At 37.1% G+C, this 18,951-nt stretch overlaps 1 protein-coding gene across 4 annotated transcripts in view; it reads left to right on the top strand.

Moving 5' to 3' along the window:
• The window catches only part of LOC124871265 (neuropilin-2-like), a 137,165-nt gene that overhangs the window by 99,985 nt on the left and 18,229 nt on the right, over positions 1–18,951 (top strand). For 3 of the 4 annotated variants that reach the window (XM_047370442.1, XM_047370440.1, XM_047370441.1), the window contains exons 12-16: positions 4,737–4,811; positions 5,783–5,947; positions 11,951–12,219; positions 13,236–13,332; positions 14,496–14,528. In XM_047370442.1, the coding sequence (XP_047226398.1) occupies positions 4,737–4,811; positions 5,783–5,947; positions 11,951–12,219; positions 13,236–13,332; positions 14,496–14,528 (639 nt within the window). The remainder of the gene's footprint in view (positions 1–4,736; positions 4,812–5,782; positions 5,948–11,950; positions 12,220–13,235; positions 13,333–14,495; positions 14,529–18,951) is intronic. The other variant, XM_047370443.1, reaches the window with a different exon arrangement.

Here is an 18,951-nt window from a genome sequence, read left to right on the forward strand (position 1 = left end):
CCGAACATCCCTTTCAGACAGCTTCCTCTTGCGTCCGCAGTTAATCCTGTTGGATGTGGTTCGTCCTTCTTGGTGGTATGCTGACATTACCCTGGATACCGTGATTCTTGATACATCACAAAGACTTACTGTCTTGGTCACAGATGCACCAGCAAGATGTGGACCAACAATTTGTCCTCTTTTGAACTCTGGTATGTCACCCATAATGTTGTGTGCATTTCAATATTTTGAGCAAAACTGTGCTCTTACCTTGCTAATTGAACCTTCACACTCTGCTCTTACTGGTGCAATGTGCAATCAATGAAGACTCGCTACCAGGCTGGTCCAATTTAGCCATGAAACCTCCCACACTAAAATGACAGGTGTTTCAGTTTCATTGTTCAACCCCTGTATGTCATGAGTACCTTTAATAAAAATTAAAGACTTCTACATGGTTTGCAAGTGGGAAAACCTGCAAAATCGGCAGTGTATCAAATATTTTTGTTCTCCCCACTGCAGATGGTGTCTAATGGTTGATATAGAGACTTGTATACTCCGCTGTTTGCTGCAGTGAGTATTGGGGATTTTTTGTTCCTCCCTTACTATCTTGCCCACTGTTCATGATGACAGGAAAACTTGGGTCTTTATTTAGCCTTATTTGTCACAATTCCAGTTGTTTTAAACTTGTCAGTTTTTGCGGTAACTGTGAATATGGACTAATTTAGGTCATTAGGTATTCATGAAGATTAATACACATCTGCTTGTGTAAATGAATGTAAATGAATTATTTTGCCTTTACTGTGTTGTGAACAGTGGCTTAGATCATCAAAATTACAGTTGATGGAAACAGGAAGTCATGGGTTACCAACTTAAAATTCTTACACACTCTGATTAACTTAAAAAAACTACAGCATGAATTAAATGCATTAAATGGCCGACTGTAGAGTTGTCGTCTTGCAATCCAAAAGTTGTAGGTTTCATTCCAGCCTCCTCCTGCCACATGTCGACTTGCCCCTGGGCAAGGCACCTAATCCCAAGTTGCCTACTGATCTGAGCAACAATGTATGATTATCTGTGTGTTTGAGTCTGACTCTTGTAAAGGTCAACATGTAAAGCACTTTATAATGTTCATGGTAAAGCTTTTTCTGTCAATTGCTCTTTCTGTAATTGTGGCACAGGTGAGTTTGAAAACAATTACTGCATGAGATTTTTGTCTCTACTGAATAACCATCCTCAAATTAAAGGTTGGATTTTAATAAGGAAAAGTAGCTTGAGATATTCCTACTGTAACAGAGGGTTTTATTTTATTACTTTTTTCTCATCTTTAATAGGCTGGGGTGCAATAAGTGTAGAGGACACTGTAGATATGTTGACTGACTGTCAAGTTTGGCACAGTCCAAACCATTTATGTGTGAGTTTTGTGTTAAATGTCAGAGTTATCTGAAAGGAGTTTTTAAAGTGCTGTACAAAATAAGTAAAAATGCTAAAATGGCATCTTTGATCTAAATTGGTCAACCTTCTGTTGGGTGTTGGTCATGGCTTCAAAAATCTTTTTGGTTGGTCTAGTTTAAAAAGTTGTGTGAACCAAATTTGATACTTATGAGGGAACACTTGTTTGAGGAGCTGTGCTTTAGGGGAAGCTATGGAGCTGTATGGAGCTGTTGTCCACTTATGGGACCTTAAAAATATAAAAGCCTTCACCACGTATGAAGATTCTTACACATTTCAGGCCATTTAAGAAAAAACGTACAAACATCTTCATTACAGTCTTTAATGCTCGGACCTTAATGTGACCTAATCTGAGCTGTCCACTGCTGCTAATTAACACAATTATCAGTAAAGTGTTTTAGGCCTGCAGCAACCAATAATGCAATAATGGTAGTGTATGCATTAGGTAAATATAAGCATGTTGCAAGTAATTGAGTAGCAAGAACGTTCTGTGTCTTTCCCACAAACACACAGTCACTCATTGCAGCACCAATCGTTATTTAAGCTGACACAGGTAGATTTACACCCAGAGCTCTTTCCATAATTGAACAGATTTTTCTGTTTCCGTGTCTCCTTGCTCAGTCAGCAGCTTTACAATGAGCCAATGTGCCCATGACACATTCTGTTTCCTAGGGTTTAGTGTGTGTGTTTGTATTTTTTTTTACACATGAGAGTCAAACACTAAAGGCCCATTGCTATAACTGTTCACATTGACCCATTTAAGCATTTCTTTTAATTTCTTGTGCATCAATTATTGAATCCCGCTAAAATTTCAGAAAGAAATGCAGTACAGAAAAATTAAAGACAACAAAAATAGTATTTTATTTAACCTCCCCCCTTATAGTAAAAGAAAATGTTAAGGTAACTTATTTAAATGACTAGGCTGACCTTTACAGTTACCACAAAGTGGATGCTGATGGACCGAAAGAGGATGAGGGGTGACCGATGATGGAACCAATTAGGAATAGAGGAAGTAAAAGGGGCGGGTAGGAGCGAAGGAGTTCAAAACTGGATTTGACAGGTGAAAGAAAGATGGAAGCGGATAGAGGAACCTCCGGAAGCTGTGTGTGGTCACTAATTAGGAAAATGGTTCTTCGAGGTTAAATGGGTCAAGTATCTTTTTCCTGTCTTCCTCTCATATGAGGGGCTGCATTACAGCAAGTAAAGGGGCTTCATGTCAGCTTTATGTCAGCAGCTAAGAACCGTTCAACTTCAACATACATTTGTTCTGTGTAATATTGCTCTATATTTATAGTGCCTTGCAATAGTATTTATGTCCCTTGAACGTTTGTGTTGGAAAAATTACGTAATATCTAAGTAAAATGAATTGGAAAAATGTGCTTTGTAACATGACAAAATATTGAAAAGTTCAAGAGGTTAAATATTTTGTCTGATACTGCACATTAGACCTATGCAGACTTCTGTCATATGAATATAAAGCTTTTATGGAACCTGCACCACAACTGAACAAGCAGTAAATCGGCGGCACTCATAGATTTACTGAGCTGCCGGTCAAAATCCTTGAAAAAAAGAAATAAAAAAGCTGAGGTATTCTTTGTTAAGCAGGGCTGAAAGGTTCAGAGGGAAACAGAAGATCGTAGAAAGGAGAGAAAGAAGAAACACAATCTTAGAAAGAAGAGAAAGAGATTTGTGGGCATATAAAAGCAAAAGAGAGTGGAAATCAAAATATAACTCAAAAAGAGGTGGCAGAAGGAGACCAAGAGGAGTTATGAAGAAGAAGATTGCAGCTGTGGTTAAACAGAAACAACACTTAGGATTTCACTGCTATAGTTTGATGGCAGGGAGGCAATAAAACCCTTATCCTCTATGTGTGTGTGTTTGGAGGGGGGTGTTAGGTAGAGTCTTTGTTTATGTGTGCAGAAAGAACTATTTTTCGAGGTTGTTGATGATTGTTTTGTGAAGCAGAGCTGAGCAGGAGTCATATATACACTGAGAGTAAAGACAGATTGAGTGTGCTCAGCAGAAAGTTATAGAGGAGTTGAAGGGAGGAATGAAAAGTGTAAAAGACAGAAGCAGCTTTGGAGACTAATTTGGTGAGAGGTTTCTGGTGTTTGCGCCACTGAAGCCAGAAAATCTTCTGTTCCATTACGTCAATACAAAGACACTAACTTTCTCCATGGTGTGAGTTGTTGTGTGTGTGGGAAAGAGATGTTTAGGCATTCAAGGGGGTTTTAAGACTCGTAACTAACAGCTGAAAGGGTTTATTAGGACCACAGGTTTGCAGGATTATACTGACAGAACTCATACTGCTGTAGTTGTGTGTATTTCCCTTTATTCTGTTATTGATTTATTTTTGTCAGACATGTATCAGATGATCTAACTAATTTTAACATCAAAGATTACCTGGCTAAATACAAAAGGCATTTTTCTAATGATGATTTTAATTATTAAGGAGTAAACTATCCAAACCAACCCGGCTTTATGTGAAAAAAACTAACTTTGGATAATTATGGCTCCCTAAACCTGGCAACTAGTTGTGCCACCCTTGGTAGCAACAACTCCCATCAAGCATTTGCTATAACTGGTAATAACTCTTTAACATCTCTGGGTCTACAAATCTCAGCCGACTTTTCTTTGCAGAATTGTTTTATTTCAGCCACATCTTAGGGTTTTCATGCATGAGCAGCCTGAATTTTTGGAAGAGAGCAGAATTTATGGTTCGATCATTTATGGTAAAGCATCCAGGTCCTTAGGACGCAAGGCACCCCCAGTCCATCACAATACCATCATATGATTTGACAAAAGTTTCCCTTTTGTCTCACCAGTCCACAGAATGTTTTTCCAAAGACTTGGAAATCATCAAGATTTTGTCTTTGTTTGTTGGCAAATGTGAAGCATGCATTGATGTTCCTTTTGGGCTTGGAACTCTCCTATATATGCCTTTTTAGGCCACTCTCTTTCTAATCATTGCATCATGAAAATTGATCTTTGGTGAGGCAAATGAGGTCTGCAGTAGTGTATGTGTTGTTATGTGTTCTTTTGGGACCACCTGGATGACTCACGGGTATTTCATGATTTTATATTTTTTCACATTTTTTTCACAGGTTGGTTCGGAGAATTATTTTCCCTTATTAAATGAGATCAGCTTTTAAAAATTACTTTTTGTATTTAGCCATTAAAATTAGTTTGATCTGAAACGTGTTGAAATCTGTTAGTATAAACCCCAGCTTATTGAGTTATAGTAGTATATAGTATAGGCCTATAATCTCATGTTATTCTGTCTTATTAATTATATTATTTCCTGACAGAAATCACCACTCTGCCCAACACGGTGAGCCCCACCACTCCCAGACTGGAACAGACAACTTCTGCAATGAGATCAGGTAGAACACAAATGTTCCTCATAGCATCACCACTTTGACTATTTTTTTACACATGCATTCATTTCTAACTGTGTAACATCCACACCCATAAAAACACACATTTACTCTCATAAGGTCAAAGTTATGATGTCACTGTGCACCACAGGGGCTCTGAGCTTTGAAGTCTGTTACATTCAGAGTCCCACAGGAAGCTCTGTTTGAGGGGAAAAGAAGCCCCCACAACCAGAGGATCTCAGCCTCCTCGTGCACACAGACTCACACTGGTGTATGATTTTAGGTCAGCTGGCTGTCAAGCAAGCAGCCTCACTGGAGTTTATCTAGAGCAATAGTCGTCTATTCAGAATATCTTATCATCTGATGATTACGTCTTCCAATCTCTCTAAGCGTCCTTTATGCTTTTTTGTCTCTCGTCATTTCCTTTGTTGTCTTTTGTTTTGTTTTATTTTTGTTAACTCATTAATGCCTGATAGAATTATGTCCTCACATGTTCTCTTGCCTTTACATTTTTGTTCTGTTCTGTCCTTTACCCCGCCTTTTATATTGGTGGAAATATGTTTTTAAAAAGAAGAAAAGAAAAGTTTAATTTCCAAAAAAATCCCTTGTATTGATTTAATTTCAGTGCCATAAAGCACTGAAAAAAATAAAGGATAAAGACACAAATAAAGGATGGATGGATGGATGGATGGATGGATGGATGGATGGATGGATGGATGGATGGATGGTTGGATGGATGGATGGATGGATGGATGGAATTATAGATAGATAGATAGATAGATAGATAGATAGATAGATAGATAGATAGATAGATAGATAGATAGATAGATAGATAGATAGATAGATAGATAGATAGATAGATAGATAGATAGATAGATAGATAGATAGATAGATAGATAGATAGATAGATAGATAGATGTGTTTTACTTGCCTTTCAGAGCTTAACTAATGATCCGTCTTCCCTTTTTAACTCACAGCCACAACTCCGTCCCTGTCGGCCGTGTGTGACTTTGAGCAGAGTTTGTGCGGCTGGTCGGCTGATCCCCACTCAGGTGTGAGCTGGTCTCTGCACACAGCCGGCAGTGGCTCAACTGGACACAACTCTCATGGGACATGGCAGGACCTGTCACTGGGATCAGACAGTAAGAACAGCCAGAACTCTGCAGAATATCAACATAAAACACAAATCATCACAGTCATTGCCTTGACTGAGATGATGATATCAAAATAGAGATATTTTAGAGTTTGTTCCGGTTTGTGAAACTGACTTTTGTTTATTATGATTAAACATTTTGAGCGTTGCTAAAATCTGGTATGAGCTTCAACCACAAATTAATCTTTTATTTCATTACAGCTTCTTATGACTTGGTATATAAACACAATTTTGCTATTCAATGTCTCCAAATGCTTGTGATATACAATAATTCAAAAAAACATAGCAAAGATCTGAATTTCATCTAGCTTTGTGTGGCTGACGGTGATTATATTTTCTTTGTTTCCTACTAAATAATTTTGACTTTTGTTTAGCTGCTTGATAAATGCTTAGATATTTTTTACTCCTAATAGCTCTTCAAAACAAAATGTTTTAAAGCATAAGGCAAAGCAGGGTGCTAATAAATGATCTATAGTTTAGGTAACTGTGGCTAAAGTTTTTTTTTTTTATTATTTGTACTACAAAAGTGGTATTTTAGAGATCCAAGATGTAAATTTGAAAGGGAATGGCTCCTGAAGAGAGAATTTCAGCTTGGATAGCCAATCTGAGCTTAACTTTCATATGGCTGCCCATAAAACAGATAATAAGGCAGGAATGTACTGTTTTTGCATTGCTGACATTTTCTATTTCACACAAACCTCTGAACGTACAATCTCTATTTGCGCCTCTATATCCATGTTTAAATGCATAAATCTAATATAAAAGTGTTATCATCAATGAATCCCATTGTTTGTTTTTTTACTTCCAAATAGAACGGGCTCAGCTCAGCTGTGTCGCCTTAAGCATATTGAATACACTGTAGAGCCCTGTTGTTTACCCTAATTACAGTGTTTTCACTGGAAAAGATGACTGGCCAAAATTGCATTTGATATTGGAACACATCATTGACACATTTCATTTTGCATGATTTTTTTCCCCACAAAAACAGATAATTATCACATAAGGAAATATAACTTTGTATGTAAGTTATAGCAGATATGCACTGCAGACCTTAGACTAATGTAGACTTTCCATATTTTAAAACCCCTGCCGGTTTAAAACTAAATGATTAATAGTAATTTAACAATACTGAAATACTCGGCAACATATATAACATTTCAAGCTGTTTGCAGACATTGTTCATTTCAAGAAATCTCTTATTTTTCTGACAATTTCCAAACAACTGTTTAACCTCTCTTAGAACAAAAGCTTTCTTGAGCTAATTAACATCAAAGTGTTTGTCTGGTGGTGAAATATCACACATCCCAGAGCTGTGAGGAGCTACTGGAAGCAACCATGATGCAAGGATTTTTCTCTGATATGCTGAAAGTTTGTATGACGCCTTAATTAAAGTTCAGAAAAAAAATGTTAGGTTTAGGAGTTTTATTTTCTGTAACCTAGTTCAGTAAGTTGTCTTTTACTGGTCTCACCATTTTCTTTTTCACTTATAATGAACAACTGGTTCTCTCTCTTCTTGTTTTGCTCTTTGCATGGATTTTATTTTTCATTTTGTTCTATGTCTTTTATACACTTATTGGCCACTTTATTAGGTACACCAGCCAGTTATACCAGAAACTCAATGCATTTAGACATATAGATGTAGTCAAGGTGACTTGTTGAAGTTCAAACTGAGCATCAGAATGGGGATTAAAGGGAATTTCTGTGTGTTTGCATGTTGCATGGTTGCTGTGGCCAAACAGGCTGGTCTGAGTAATGTTGAGCCACTGGGATTTTAATGTACAATCATCTCTCAGGTTTAAAAAGAATGGTCTGAAAAAGAGAAATTATCCTGTGAGCAACTGCTGTGTGGAAGAATATACTGTGTTGATGTTAGAGATTAGAGAGCAATGGGCATACTGGTTTGAGACTGTACAAAAGCAACAGTGTCTCAAGAAAACATTACAATGAAAGAATACTAGCTCTGAATAAACAACACAACAAACCTTGAAGCAGATGTCCACAAAAGGTGCCATTCCTGACAGCTAAAAACAGGAAACCGAGGCTACAGTTTAGAGGCTTACCAAAACTGGACAGTATTAGATTGGAAAAATATTTCCTGATCTGATGAGTCTTAATTTCAGCTGCAACATTCAGATGGTAGGGTCAGAATTTGGTATAAAGAGCATAAAAGCAGAAGGATCCATCCTGCGTTTTATCAAGGGTTCAGGCTGGTGGTGCTGTTGTAATGATGCAGGGCATATTTTTTGTCATGTTTTGAAGCTCTAGTATCAGTTAAGCATTGTGTCAACACCACAGCCTACCGTCGTTCTGTTGCTGACCATTTCCATCCTTTTATGGCCACAGTGTATGCATCTTCTGATGGTTACTTCCAGAGAGATAATGCACCATGTCACAGAGCTCAGATAATTTAGTTTAATTAACATGACAATGTGTTCAGTGTGCTCCAGTTGCCTCCACAGTCAGGGTCTTAGTCCAATAGAGCTGAGATTCTTTTGATTGTGCCAGAACAGGAGATTGGTGTCATGTATGTGCTGCTTAAAAATCTGCTGCAAATGCATGATGCTATAATTTCAATATCGACTAAAATTTCTAAGGACTTTTTCCGGCACCTTTGAATATAATATACTAACAAAGCTTAGTTAATAAAGGGCCTGGTTGTTTTTCATACTGATCTGGCTTTTTTGGCCCTTACTCTGCTTTTGTTTTTTTTTCCTTTAACTGTCATACATTTTACTTTCCCCTAATGTCCTTACAAAACTCTCTCTGTTCTCAGTTCTCCTCGTCTCATTTTTCCTTGTTCCCCTTACGGCACTATGCCTCCTCCAATCCATCCCACTGTTATAAGCTCTTCACCTCCATTTCAACTCATACTACTTTGTATAATTTTAGCATTTTCCCTCTATTTTCCACCTCCAGCACTCTTTCTCCATCAGTCAGATTGCCTTCTTCTCTCCTCGCTGACCCCTCTTCCATTTCCCTCAGTGGTACTTGCCTTTTCTCCACATCTGTGCATCTTTAATAAGCGAGCAGCATGGTAACCAAGACTGTTTTATCAATCACACTTACATGTTATCATAAAACTTACACATCTATAAGGTGCATGCACATTGCCCAAGGCAGTCAGATGAGTCAGTTGATAGCGTTGACAGAAGTGCTGCCTTTGCTCTCCAGCTCTGCTCAAGGCTCCACACACACACAAACACACACACGCTTACACACCCATCCAACCCATAACTTTAACGTTGGACTCTCTGTGTATTAAATGCTCAAGGTTTGTGGGTTAATTCCCCTCACACACACATATATGACCTTGCTACATAGCAAGGTTTTACTTGTATCTGTTGAAACCATCAAGTTCATGGTTGACTGAGCAGCTCCTTCATAAACAAGCTGAACCGTGACACAAGGCAAAGCTCGAATGCCTATTTCTCTGGACTGTGCTGTGTGTGTGTGCCTCCCAGTACGTTTACGTGATGATGTGAAATTGACTTAGCAGCACCCTTGTCTCCATGTTTGACAGCAACATGACATTAAGTCTTGTTCTACAGCAACATTAGCGTGGCACCCCATCTGCAAGCTGTCTGCGTATGCAAATGAGGTCCGCAGCCCCTGCTATTAAGAGTCCTTTTTAGGGATTTATAAGAGAAAAGCCAATCAGTACAGAGCTTACGAGATATTTTTTTCTTTTTAAATGTGCTGAAATTTCTCACATTGTGTTATATTCAGAGAAAGAAGGGTTTCCTTGTCGTGGATGTGTGTTGAAGTAACCAACTGTTCAAAAGAAACCATCTCAATGGCAGAGAACAACACCCAAGATTCCAAAACTGTGGTCCATTATAATATTTTAATGATGTGTAGCCATTAGCACAGTGAGACTAGTTAGCATTGCTAATGGCAGTCTGTATTTTTTAGATTGTGAACATTCCTTACCTTTTGTCAGAGTCCTACAGCAGTCTTCAAACATTTCAAAATCACAAGAGCTCTATGGCAGATAGTGCTTGAAAATTCAAAAGGATAAACTAGTCCAACCTTCTAGAATCAGGTTAGCCTTCCTGTTATTGCTGAAACTTCTTGTGTTTTCGGTTTAGAGCTCTGAGGGTCACTGCATTGAGTTCTCTCCTAAATTATTTACTATAATAAATTGATTTAACTTTACAAACCAATCTGAGATTTCGCTAAATATTTTGTGCAACATTCTTTATGGCCTGCAAGCAAAAATTACAGACTCAGCTAACACATGGCCTGCAGCAACACAGGACTACGGTACATAGGTGGGTGGATGAATCAGTAGCTGCAGTCCAAGGTCCAATTTAAGGATGACATGTATGTGTTTTCATCTGGTATAGTTTGTCAAATGAGATTAAAACATGTACTAGTTTTAAAATGTTTGTAGAAATGGCAAAAAATGGCTTTTATCTAAACAAATCTGCACTCAAATTTGGAGATTTTTCCGCCAATGTGCCAAGAAGTATAACCAATGTTTGTCAATAATTTTGTCTTATTAAGGACTCAGGTTTGTGCAGAAATACATTCACATCTTACAGCAGCAATACATGCTTTTATTATACAGCTCAGTACAAGACATGCTTAGGCACAATGACTGATGGACAAACTTCAAATACACAAACAAGTGGAACCAACACTCGTGTACAAAGATAGCGCCGAGACATACAGGGTTTTTTACTCCTTCCCTCAGATCCAGTTTTACATCCCTGCCCGTTTTTCCCATGGAGAGTTTTTAATTAATTCCTTTCCTTTGTACATTAGCCAAGATCAAACGTGGAACGACAGAAAAATACTGCAACTTTTCCCTAAGTGTACTTAATGAGCAATGGTAATTTAGGTCCCCCTTTTCTCAATGCCTCCAAGTGAAGAGCTGAGTTACCTCAAATCTAATGCATTATTTATTGAGCACAAAGTGCTGCAAAGGCTGTTCAACAGTTTTGGAAATTCTAGGAGACAGCTAATAGACGGACGTATGGAGTGGTGGATGGATGCCTTTTCTTTCTTACCATTCCTCTCTGTTCTTTTTTCCTTTCAACTTAGTCTTTTGTTTCCATGCTTTGACCTAAATTGATTAAAAAGGACTGCTTTTTTGTTTAAAAACAAGAGTAAAAAGCTTTGTGAGTTCGGCAGAATCATTTGTGTTTGGGCTTCATCTGAAAGAGTGATGCCGAGTCATGGTAACTTCTTAATTTTATGCTGTAACTTGATACAAAAATACACACCAATAACACCATATTTTTATAAATATTATGTCACTGGAAGCCAAAATTATACCACCATATTTATATCAACGCAAGAAAAAGTTAGCATTACATCAGTAAATGTAGCTCAACAATTAGCATTTTTCAGTTTCTATGTGGATTTTAAGCAACTGTATTTATAAAGTTTTTACTAAACTTAGCCCGTTAAATTTTAACTTAATTTAACGGTTGAAATGCTCTAAACATATTTGAAACAATATGATGATGACTTACATATTTACTTAATTTTATTCTAATTTTGCTTACAGTATATGACACATTCATAAAAACATACATAATATAAAACGCTAATATATCAATAATATATCCCCAGGACACAGGATTTAGTTTTTTCAGTGACCTTGAGAAAATCATTTCATTCATGATTGCACCATACACAGTTCAACAGTTATGTTGAAGATTCTTCATAAAATCAGTAAAATGTCCCATCTATGTTTCTAGGTTTACTCTTCTAAATATTTGAATTTACAATTTTATAATGTTTTATTTTTTTTTTACTATTTTATTTTATTATTTTTTATTAAGTTACAATTTACATAAAGATCTCTGTCCTAAATGTTCTTTTGCAATAAAATGCGTTTTATGGTCATTGGTATTCAAAAAGCACTTAATTAGGACCTTATATTTAATTTACTCACTTTATTAAAGTTCAATTTAATCTAAAGGGATTACATCTTCCAAAATCAGTTTTCACAGTGTAACACCATCTATTTCTATCCTACCAGATTTCTCAGGGAACTACCTCCACCTGGATGCAGGGGCCCACACCCAGCGCAAGAAAGCCAGACTGCTGAGCCCCGAAGTGGGTCCAGAACGAGGTCCTCTCTGCCTTCTGTTCTACTATCAGCTCCAGGGGGAGGCACAGGGGAGCCTGAGGGTCCTGCTGAGGGAAAACGACCTGGAGGAGACCCTCTTATGGGCGCTAAAAGGCGAGCAGGGGCCCCACTGGAGAGAGGGCCGTACCATCCTTCCCCAAAGCCCCAGAGAGTATCAGGTAGGCTGATGCTGACCATCTTCCAGTCATTCCAGAGTTGTTCACAGTTCTGACCGTTGTCGGTCTATCACATAAAATCCCAATAAAATGTATTACTGCTACTGATAATTATAGTTTGTGGTTGTAATGTGGCAAACAGAGCTATAAACTATGCTATAAAGGTGCAGGTAAACAGGACACAGCACTTCATTTGTTATGTTAATCTTGCAAATGTCTAAAATGTAATCAAAAAATTATGGTGTAAAATAAATATACTTCTTAGTGTCTTTTATGTAGCATTATTTACACAATAGTATAACACATGGAACTCTGCATGTAACGTAATCCAAGCAAGCGGACAATTAAGTTTAGGACTGGATTATAAAACTGCCATCGTCATTTCATTTTTGTCAAAGTTTCACACAGTGCAACATATAGGCATGTTTTAAAGCAAACTTTTACATTTATTAGTCAGAACGTTTAATCGTTAAAACATTTTAACCAAATACTGCAAAAGTGAAATATTTTCCTTAATGGATGATCAGAGATGCACCAATCAGGTGTTTCCTGGCAGATTTCTGGTTTTGTTTTAAGTCTGACCTGCCGATTCCAACTCTTACTAGTTTAGACTTTTTATTCTCAGGTCTAAAATATTCCTTGATGGAGTTAATCCAACAGAAAATGGATAATTATAAAATCATCCATTATGCATTAAAAAGTTTGTCCTAAACCTTTATCTAATTTATACTAAAACTACATTAAAGTACATGCTGTTTGCTGAAATGTTTATTGACCAAAAACGGTGGGAGTTCTTTGTTTTGATGCATTAAATGAAATTAGGATAAAAAAATCATATTTTTCAGTGTTTTGTTTGCCGCTTACCATTCACAGCCAATCAAGAGAAAACAGGTCATTTTCAATCTCTTACCGTTTGATTGGTGCATCTGTAGCTGTTATATCAGTGTCTATCGTAAACAGTTGTTAGTTTGTTTTTAAAAAAGCTTAAAGATTGTCTATCATCTATTTTTCTGGTGTAGGTGGTGTTTGAAGGTTTTTTTGATCACCCAACTAGAGGCCACATCAGGATAGACAACATTCACATGAGCAACAACATCGAACTAGAGCAATGTGCACGTAAGTTCCATAAATGTTCCATATAGTGGTATCTGTTTTGTGTTTACCTGGAATCTGGATTTAAAAGGGAAAATATTAATAAAACGAATCTAATTTGCACTGGCATATGTCAAAATAATTAAAAAAAATTTATAAATAAAGAATGAACATAGGCAGCAAACGACCTTTGGGCATGGATTTTAATCAATTTTTCATTATATCTCCCTTCATCTTTTCCTGCACCATCCATCCTGCTGTTCCTTCCTTCCTTCCTTCCTTCATTTTGTTCCCTGTCATCCTCATTGTCTTCGTATTTATCCACCTCTAAAATCATCTGAAGTCATCTTCCCCAACATGTCAGACATCATGCAGCGAAACTAAGCTTGTGTTTACAGTTTGTGTAACTCTTGGATGAACTAATCAGACTGTTGTGACTAACTATAGATTTACCAGAGCAATACAGACTGGAAATACTGCAAAGCTACATGTATATGGACAGATTAAAAACTGGAAAACCTGTGGCTCTTACCACACCCAGATGCTATAATGGAAGGTTTAATCTCTTTTTACTAAAGAAATTGTATCCAAACATTTTTGGAGTGAACCAAGCAGCTTCACCTGGGATAAATACAGTTACCTTTCCAAGTTTCTTACCACCATTTCTACATCTTACATCTCAACCATTTACACCCTTTGCCTTGTCATCTTTACTTTTTTTGATTCTTCTCAATTTTCTCACTTTCAGAACAGACCTAACATCCTCCAGCAAATAATAAACATCAGCAAATTTCTGTCCATGTTCTCATGACCCCAACCCTCTATTTCCTTTCTGTTCCCACTGTCCCTAAACATTTTTACCCCGTCTTTATTCATTTAATTTCTTCTTTTTGTCAGCATGTTTGCTGACACTAAAACTTTGTTTATGAAACAAAACTAAATGAGGTCAGGAGAGAAGTAGCTGCAATTTCCTCCTTTTCTTAAACAGTTTTTCCATTTAAAAAAAAAAAAAAGTTGGCATCTTCAGAAAGCTAATGTATCCAAAGAGATCAATAAAATATGAACACATTTGAAATTCTTGTTGTAAAGGGAAACTTTGAATTAAATACCTGATACAAATGTAAATAAAACACATTTTTGTTGTGAGTTTATAACGTTTCTTCTGTTTCCTTCTTTCTCTTTTCCAGAGCCTCTCCCTGCTTTAACTTCAGGCATTCCCAGTAAGTTCTGCCTCTTGTGCATTTGTACATCCTTTGCTAATCTGTCTGTGCTTTCTGCTTGACGCTAAGCTCAGCCTGTAGCATTGCACTGACCCAGAGTAACATTTTTAGACCATGGGGAATCACACCAAACAAGTCTCAACAGCTCAACTCCCAAGAGCTGTTAGGGATGTTTCTTTTTTAAGTTGCTGTGAATTGAGTATTGATGTGAAGATGCAGGCAGCGGTCAGCACTTTCTTAGTTAGTAGTTTTATGAAGGATTTGTGATGAATGAGCTGCTCAGAATGGAGCTGGGAAAAAAAGTAAATTATACAAGTACCAAAAATCCGTGGCGTTTGCCTAAAATGATGCAAATGTTTTTGAGGATAAAGTTGTTTTGGATGCTGTATTACATCATGCAAGAGCAATAATTTTCCCATTGTGAGTCAACGGTACACATATACTAGCACCTAGCATTCATAATAAAGAAATAAGAACTTAGAATTTAATTCTGCTGTAATTTCCCTTTTGTTTTCACGTAATGTGGAAAGAAAATCCACAGGATTTGCTGTCATTAGTGCTACATCATATCAATGGGATTTTAACCCTTTATTTTCTTTTTAAAACGGTTGATTTGTAATGTGTGTTGTTTTTGTTTTTTTTGCTAATACTTGGCTCAACTATTGTTTGCTCCTTGCTGTCCTTATGTTGGACTCAAGTATAATACTGCCAGCTTTAAGCCTTAAAATGGCTAAATGTGTTTCTGTAGGACTCTCATTTACGCCTTACTGAGCTCAGCTGGATAAAAAGTAGAATGCATTTAAGTTCTCTTTTGTTACACAAGGTAGGAATTTACATTTACGTATAACTTGTATTTGGCAGCAACTCACCCAGGGTAATGCCAACCCCATATGGAGTATGTCTTTGCTAACTTCACCCATCAGATATTCTCCCTGATTCTCCAAACAGGGATTGAACAGACTGCTATGACATCAACTATTTATGTAAATTTTCACAAAGTTTGAATAGGTGAATTGTTTCCAACAAAATCCCTTTTGGATTTGGGAGTGGGTGATATTTTACGGCTAGATTTTGATATGTTGATTTCATCAGCGTGAAAAAAGATCCATGGAATGGTTCCACTGCATGAGTCCCTGCATGCTGGGCTGATGGTCTTGGTGATGCACAAATGTTATGATGGAAACAGAGAAACATAAAGGTGTGTTGGAAGTCTTAAATGACAATCAGTGTATCATAGTATGTTTATTTTGTGCTGCAGTGGTTAATTTTGGCATAAATGGAGTTTCCACAAAGACTTTCAAGTCCTAGCATTATAAATTACTTTTGAATGAAGGTTAAGTTCGTGAGGTCAGTATCTTCAGAGGAATACAGAGACTGGCTTTGTTTGCATCCAAAAATCTTCATGAAGGTATTTTGTTTTATGGTCTTTCTTTCACAGTCAGCTTCTCTTCATATTTTTCACTCGTATTATTAATTTTATATTAATTCCCTAATTTTGTTTCATTCTATTTTCTCTCATTTCTTCCTCCTGAAGTTCTTGCTTTGTTACAGGTCCTAAAAAGACCCTGATCTCACCTGCATGAAATGCAGAGCTGATCACCCTCCAACTTAGCTTTTTTGCTTTTTTCCTCCTTTTTTGTGTTGCTCCTTCATTCTCAAATAGCTCAGCCTGAGAGGAGATAAAAGGCTTAGGTAGATTATGCTCTTGGATTTCTTGTTTTCAAAGTCTGGCTTTGGGACCTGATCTGTTGGCTTTCGCGTTCTGTTGTCTAGTGAGCTTACCGTGATGTTAAAACATATCTGAACCCTCTGAAAAGAATGTCAGAACTGACTTTTAGTTGTATATTGTTTAAAGATAATTTTTGTACATTCAAGGGCAAAATGCACTCTCTTTTTATCAGAGTCAGGTTATTTGGACTGTCTAAGCGGAACTGACTTGTGTTTCCTACAGATACCATCCCAAAAATAGTAAAAACCAAGAGACAGCTCAAGTCAGCTGAGTCCTGCCACAAGTATTTCACCTAATCCTTACTGAGTTTTTTACACAGTTAATTCCTGTACAGTGATCATATGACTCCTTTTTTATTGGCAGTGCACACTCTACATTGTAGTTTTTATGGGACTAAATGCCAGAAGGAGGGATTACAAGTCTCCCTTGAGACGCTTGTTAAAAATTCAACCCATCCATTATTGTAAATCTATAAAATGGCTCAGTTTTTTCATTGGTTCTAGTTATGATGTTGGTATTTAATGTGTTTCAGTAGGTAAAGAGGCTTAAATTGTTTCTGTCACTTTTAAAAGTAACTCCATTAAAACATTGTGCTTTGTTTGTAAAATAGGGTTTCTGCAACAATTATCGTTTTAAAAAATTGTATTTCAAACAGAATTCTGAGTTTAAAATATAAATTTAACATTGTTAACAAGTATGTTCCATTCAGGAATATTTTTGTCCAAATACCAATCAAAGTCATTTAGGAATAGTGCCAACACCGAATCCAAATCTGATGAAAATCATCGCCATGTATGTGCTTCACAACTCATTAGCTAATACTGTAAAATAATACAATACATTTCACCAATAGTATTATATTGAGATTGTGTCCCACTTAACTCAGCCACCTAACATCTTTGATGCCTAAGTATCCTTTGTTTTTTGTCGGCAACATATATGTGGTTTGAATGGGAGTTTTTGTGGAAGAACTTTTTGTTTCAACTCAACGCTCTTCAGGAATCTCACATTTTAGACCTAGCCCTATCCATTTTTATGTGGGCTATCCCAGAGTAAACATGCTAACAATAGCCTAGCTAAATGTAAGGTGACGTTAATATGTTTTCTTGAGTTTGATATGACTCGATAATTCAGCTTGTAACATGAGTGGTTACAGATATTCAAACACACATAAAACAACAGGAATTGTTCTCCTACTTTATAAACCTGGTGCTGTGCAATGACCATCGTAGCATTTAATGTTTCAGGTGTATTCTGGTTCCCTCTACCTACACCAACAGCTGTCTGAGCATGGGCACAGAGCGTCAGTAGCCAATAGTCTTTCAATCTGAGTGTCATTTTCAAGGATAAAAAAAAATTAAATAAAATAGTGTGCACAGTTCACATTTGAGTTTTTGCTGCAGTTGCGGGGACATAAAATTACAAACAAAAACTGATAACCAGTATCAGGACTTCAGTTCAGTCTCGGGCTCTGATACCCATCATGTAAAAATGTTTTTTATCTGAATATTACTTACTGTTAAAACTGAAGAACATGTCCTGGTCAAAGATAACACTAATGTTCATTATACTGGCCAATTGGAGGTCAAATTAATCCCATCCAGATGCTGTGATTCAAAACCTCTGTGTAATCAAAGATCAAAAACAGACAGTTAAGTCCTCCCATCTTCTGGACATGCTTGAAGTCCAATCAGCTGATTGGATGTATTTGGCTTTTTGGATAAGCATGGATGAGTATCATCAACGTAAGAATGAAAATCTACAACATAAAGAAGTTGAATTCAATATATATTGATGGTTGAAGTAAAATTTAAGAACTTTATTTTAATAGCTAAAAACGTCCCACATTTTTTGAGTTAATGATGCTGCCCTTCACAAGCTTTCCCGTGCTCCTTCTTGTGCTTTCTTAAAAGGAAAGAAAAGCAATACTGACATTTTTTCAGCACTTAAAATTGTGTCTTTGCCCACCAGTGGAAAGGCTTTGTGTCCAAGCCTCACAGAGAGCAGCTTTACTATCAAAGCCCATTTTAAACTCTTAAATACCACATCTGAGCTTTAAAATGAAGTCTGAATTAAGTGGACTGGTTCCTTGTGATTCTGTCTCCTGCTCCATCTTTTCATTATTTCTCTCTCCTTTCTTAACCCCAGCTAGTCGTTGCTTGTCTAGGCTCTCTTTACCTTTTCTTTCTTGCAGTTCTGTTACTTTCTTTTATTCTCTTTTTCTCTCCCCTGCAACTTCTCTCTCACAACAAGTTTCTCCCACAGCGAGTTGACAGAGTATTGAAGTTTCAGTCAACCCCTTTAATGCAGGATTAAAGATATCATGACAGGATTAGCTCTTTCCCTCCACTTCTTCACCCTCCCACCCTTCTACCGTCTCACTTTCTACCGACCTCTCTCTGTTTCATTCTATTCTCTCCTCCAATAATACCTTCTCTCTTATCCTTTCCCAACCCAGCAATTTTGTTCTCTCTCTCCGCTTGAAATCCAGTTGCTCTTGACCCCCTCAAAACAACAAAAAACAGCTCTATCAAGTGCTTAACGTTCCCCACCTGTTGTTTAGGTCAGGCAGCCGGTCCACAATCAATCCTTTGCATTTTCGGGTTGAATTTGGACGCATTGCACAGGCCTTTGTGTGTCGATGTGCAGCTGATGCTTGGGATGTTTGCATCAATCAAAATAAAATGTTACTGT

Source organism: Girardinichthys multiradiatus, chromosome 7, assembly GCF_021462225.1.
Source record: "Girardinichthys multiradiatus isolate DD_20200921_A chromosome 7, DD_fGirMul_XY1, whole genome shotgun sequence".
Classification (NCBI taxonomy): Eukaryota; Metazoa; Chordata; class Actinopteri; order Cyprinodontiformes; family Goodeidae; genus Girardinichthys; species Girardinichthys multiradiatus.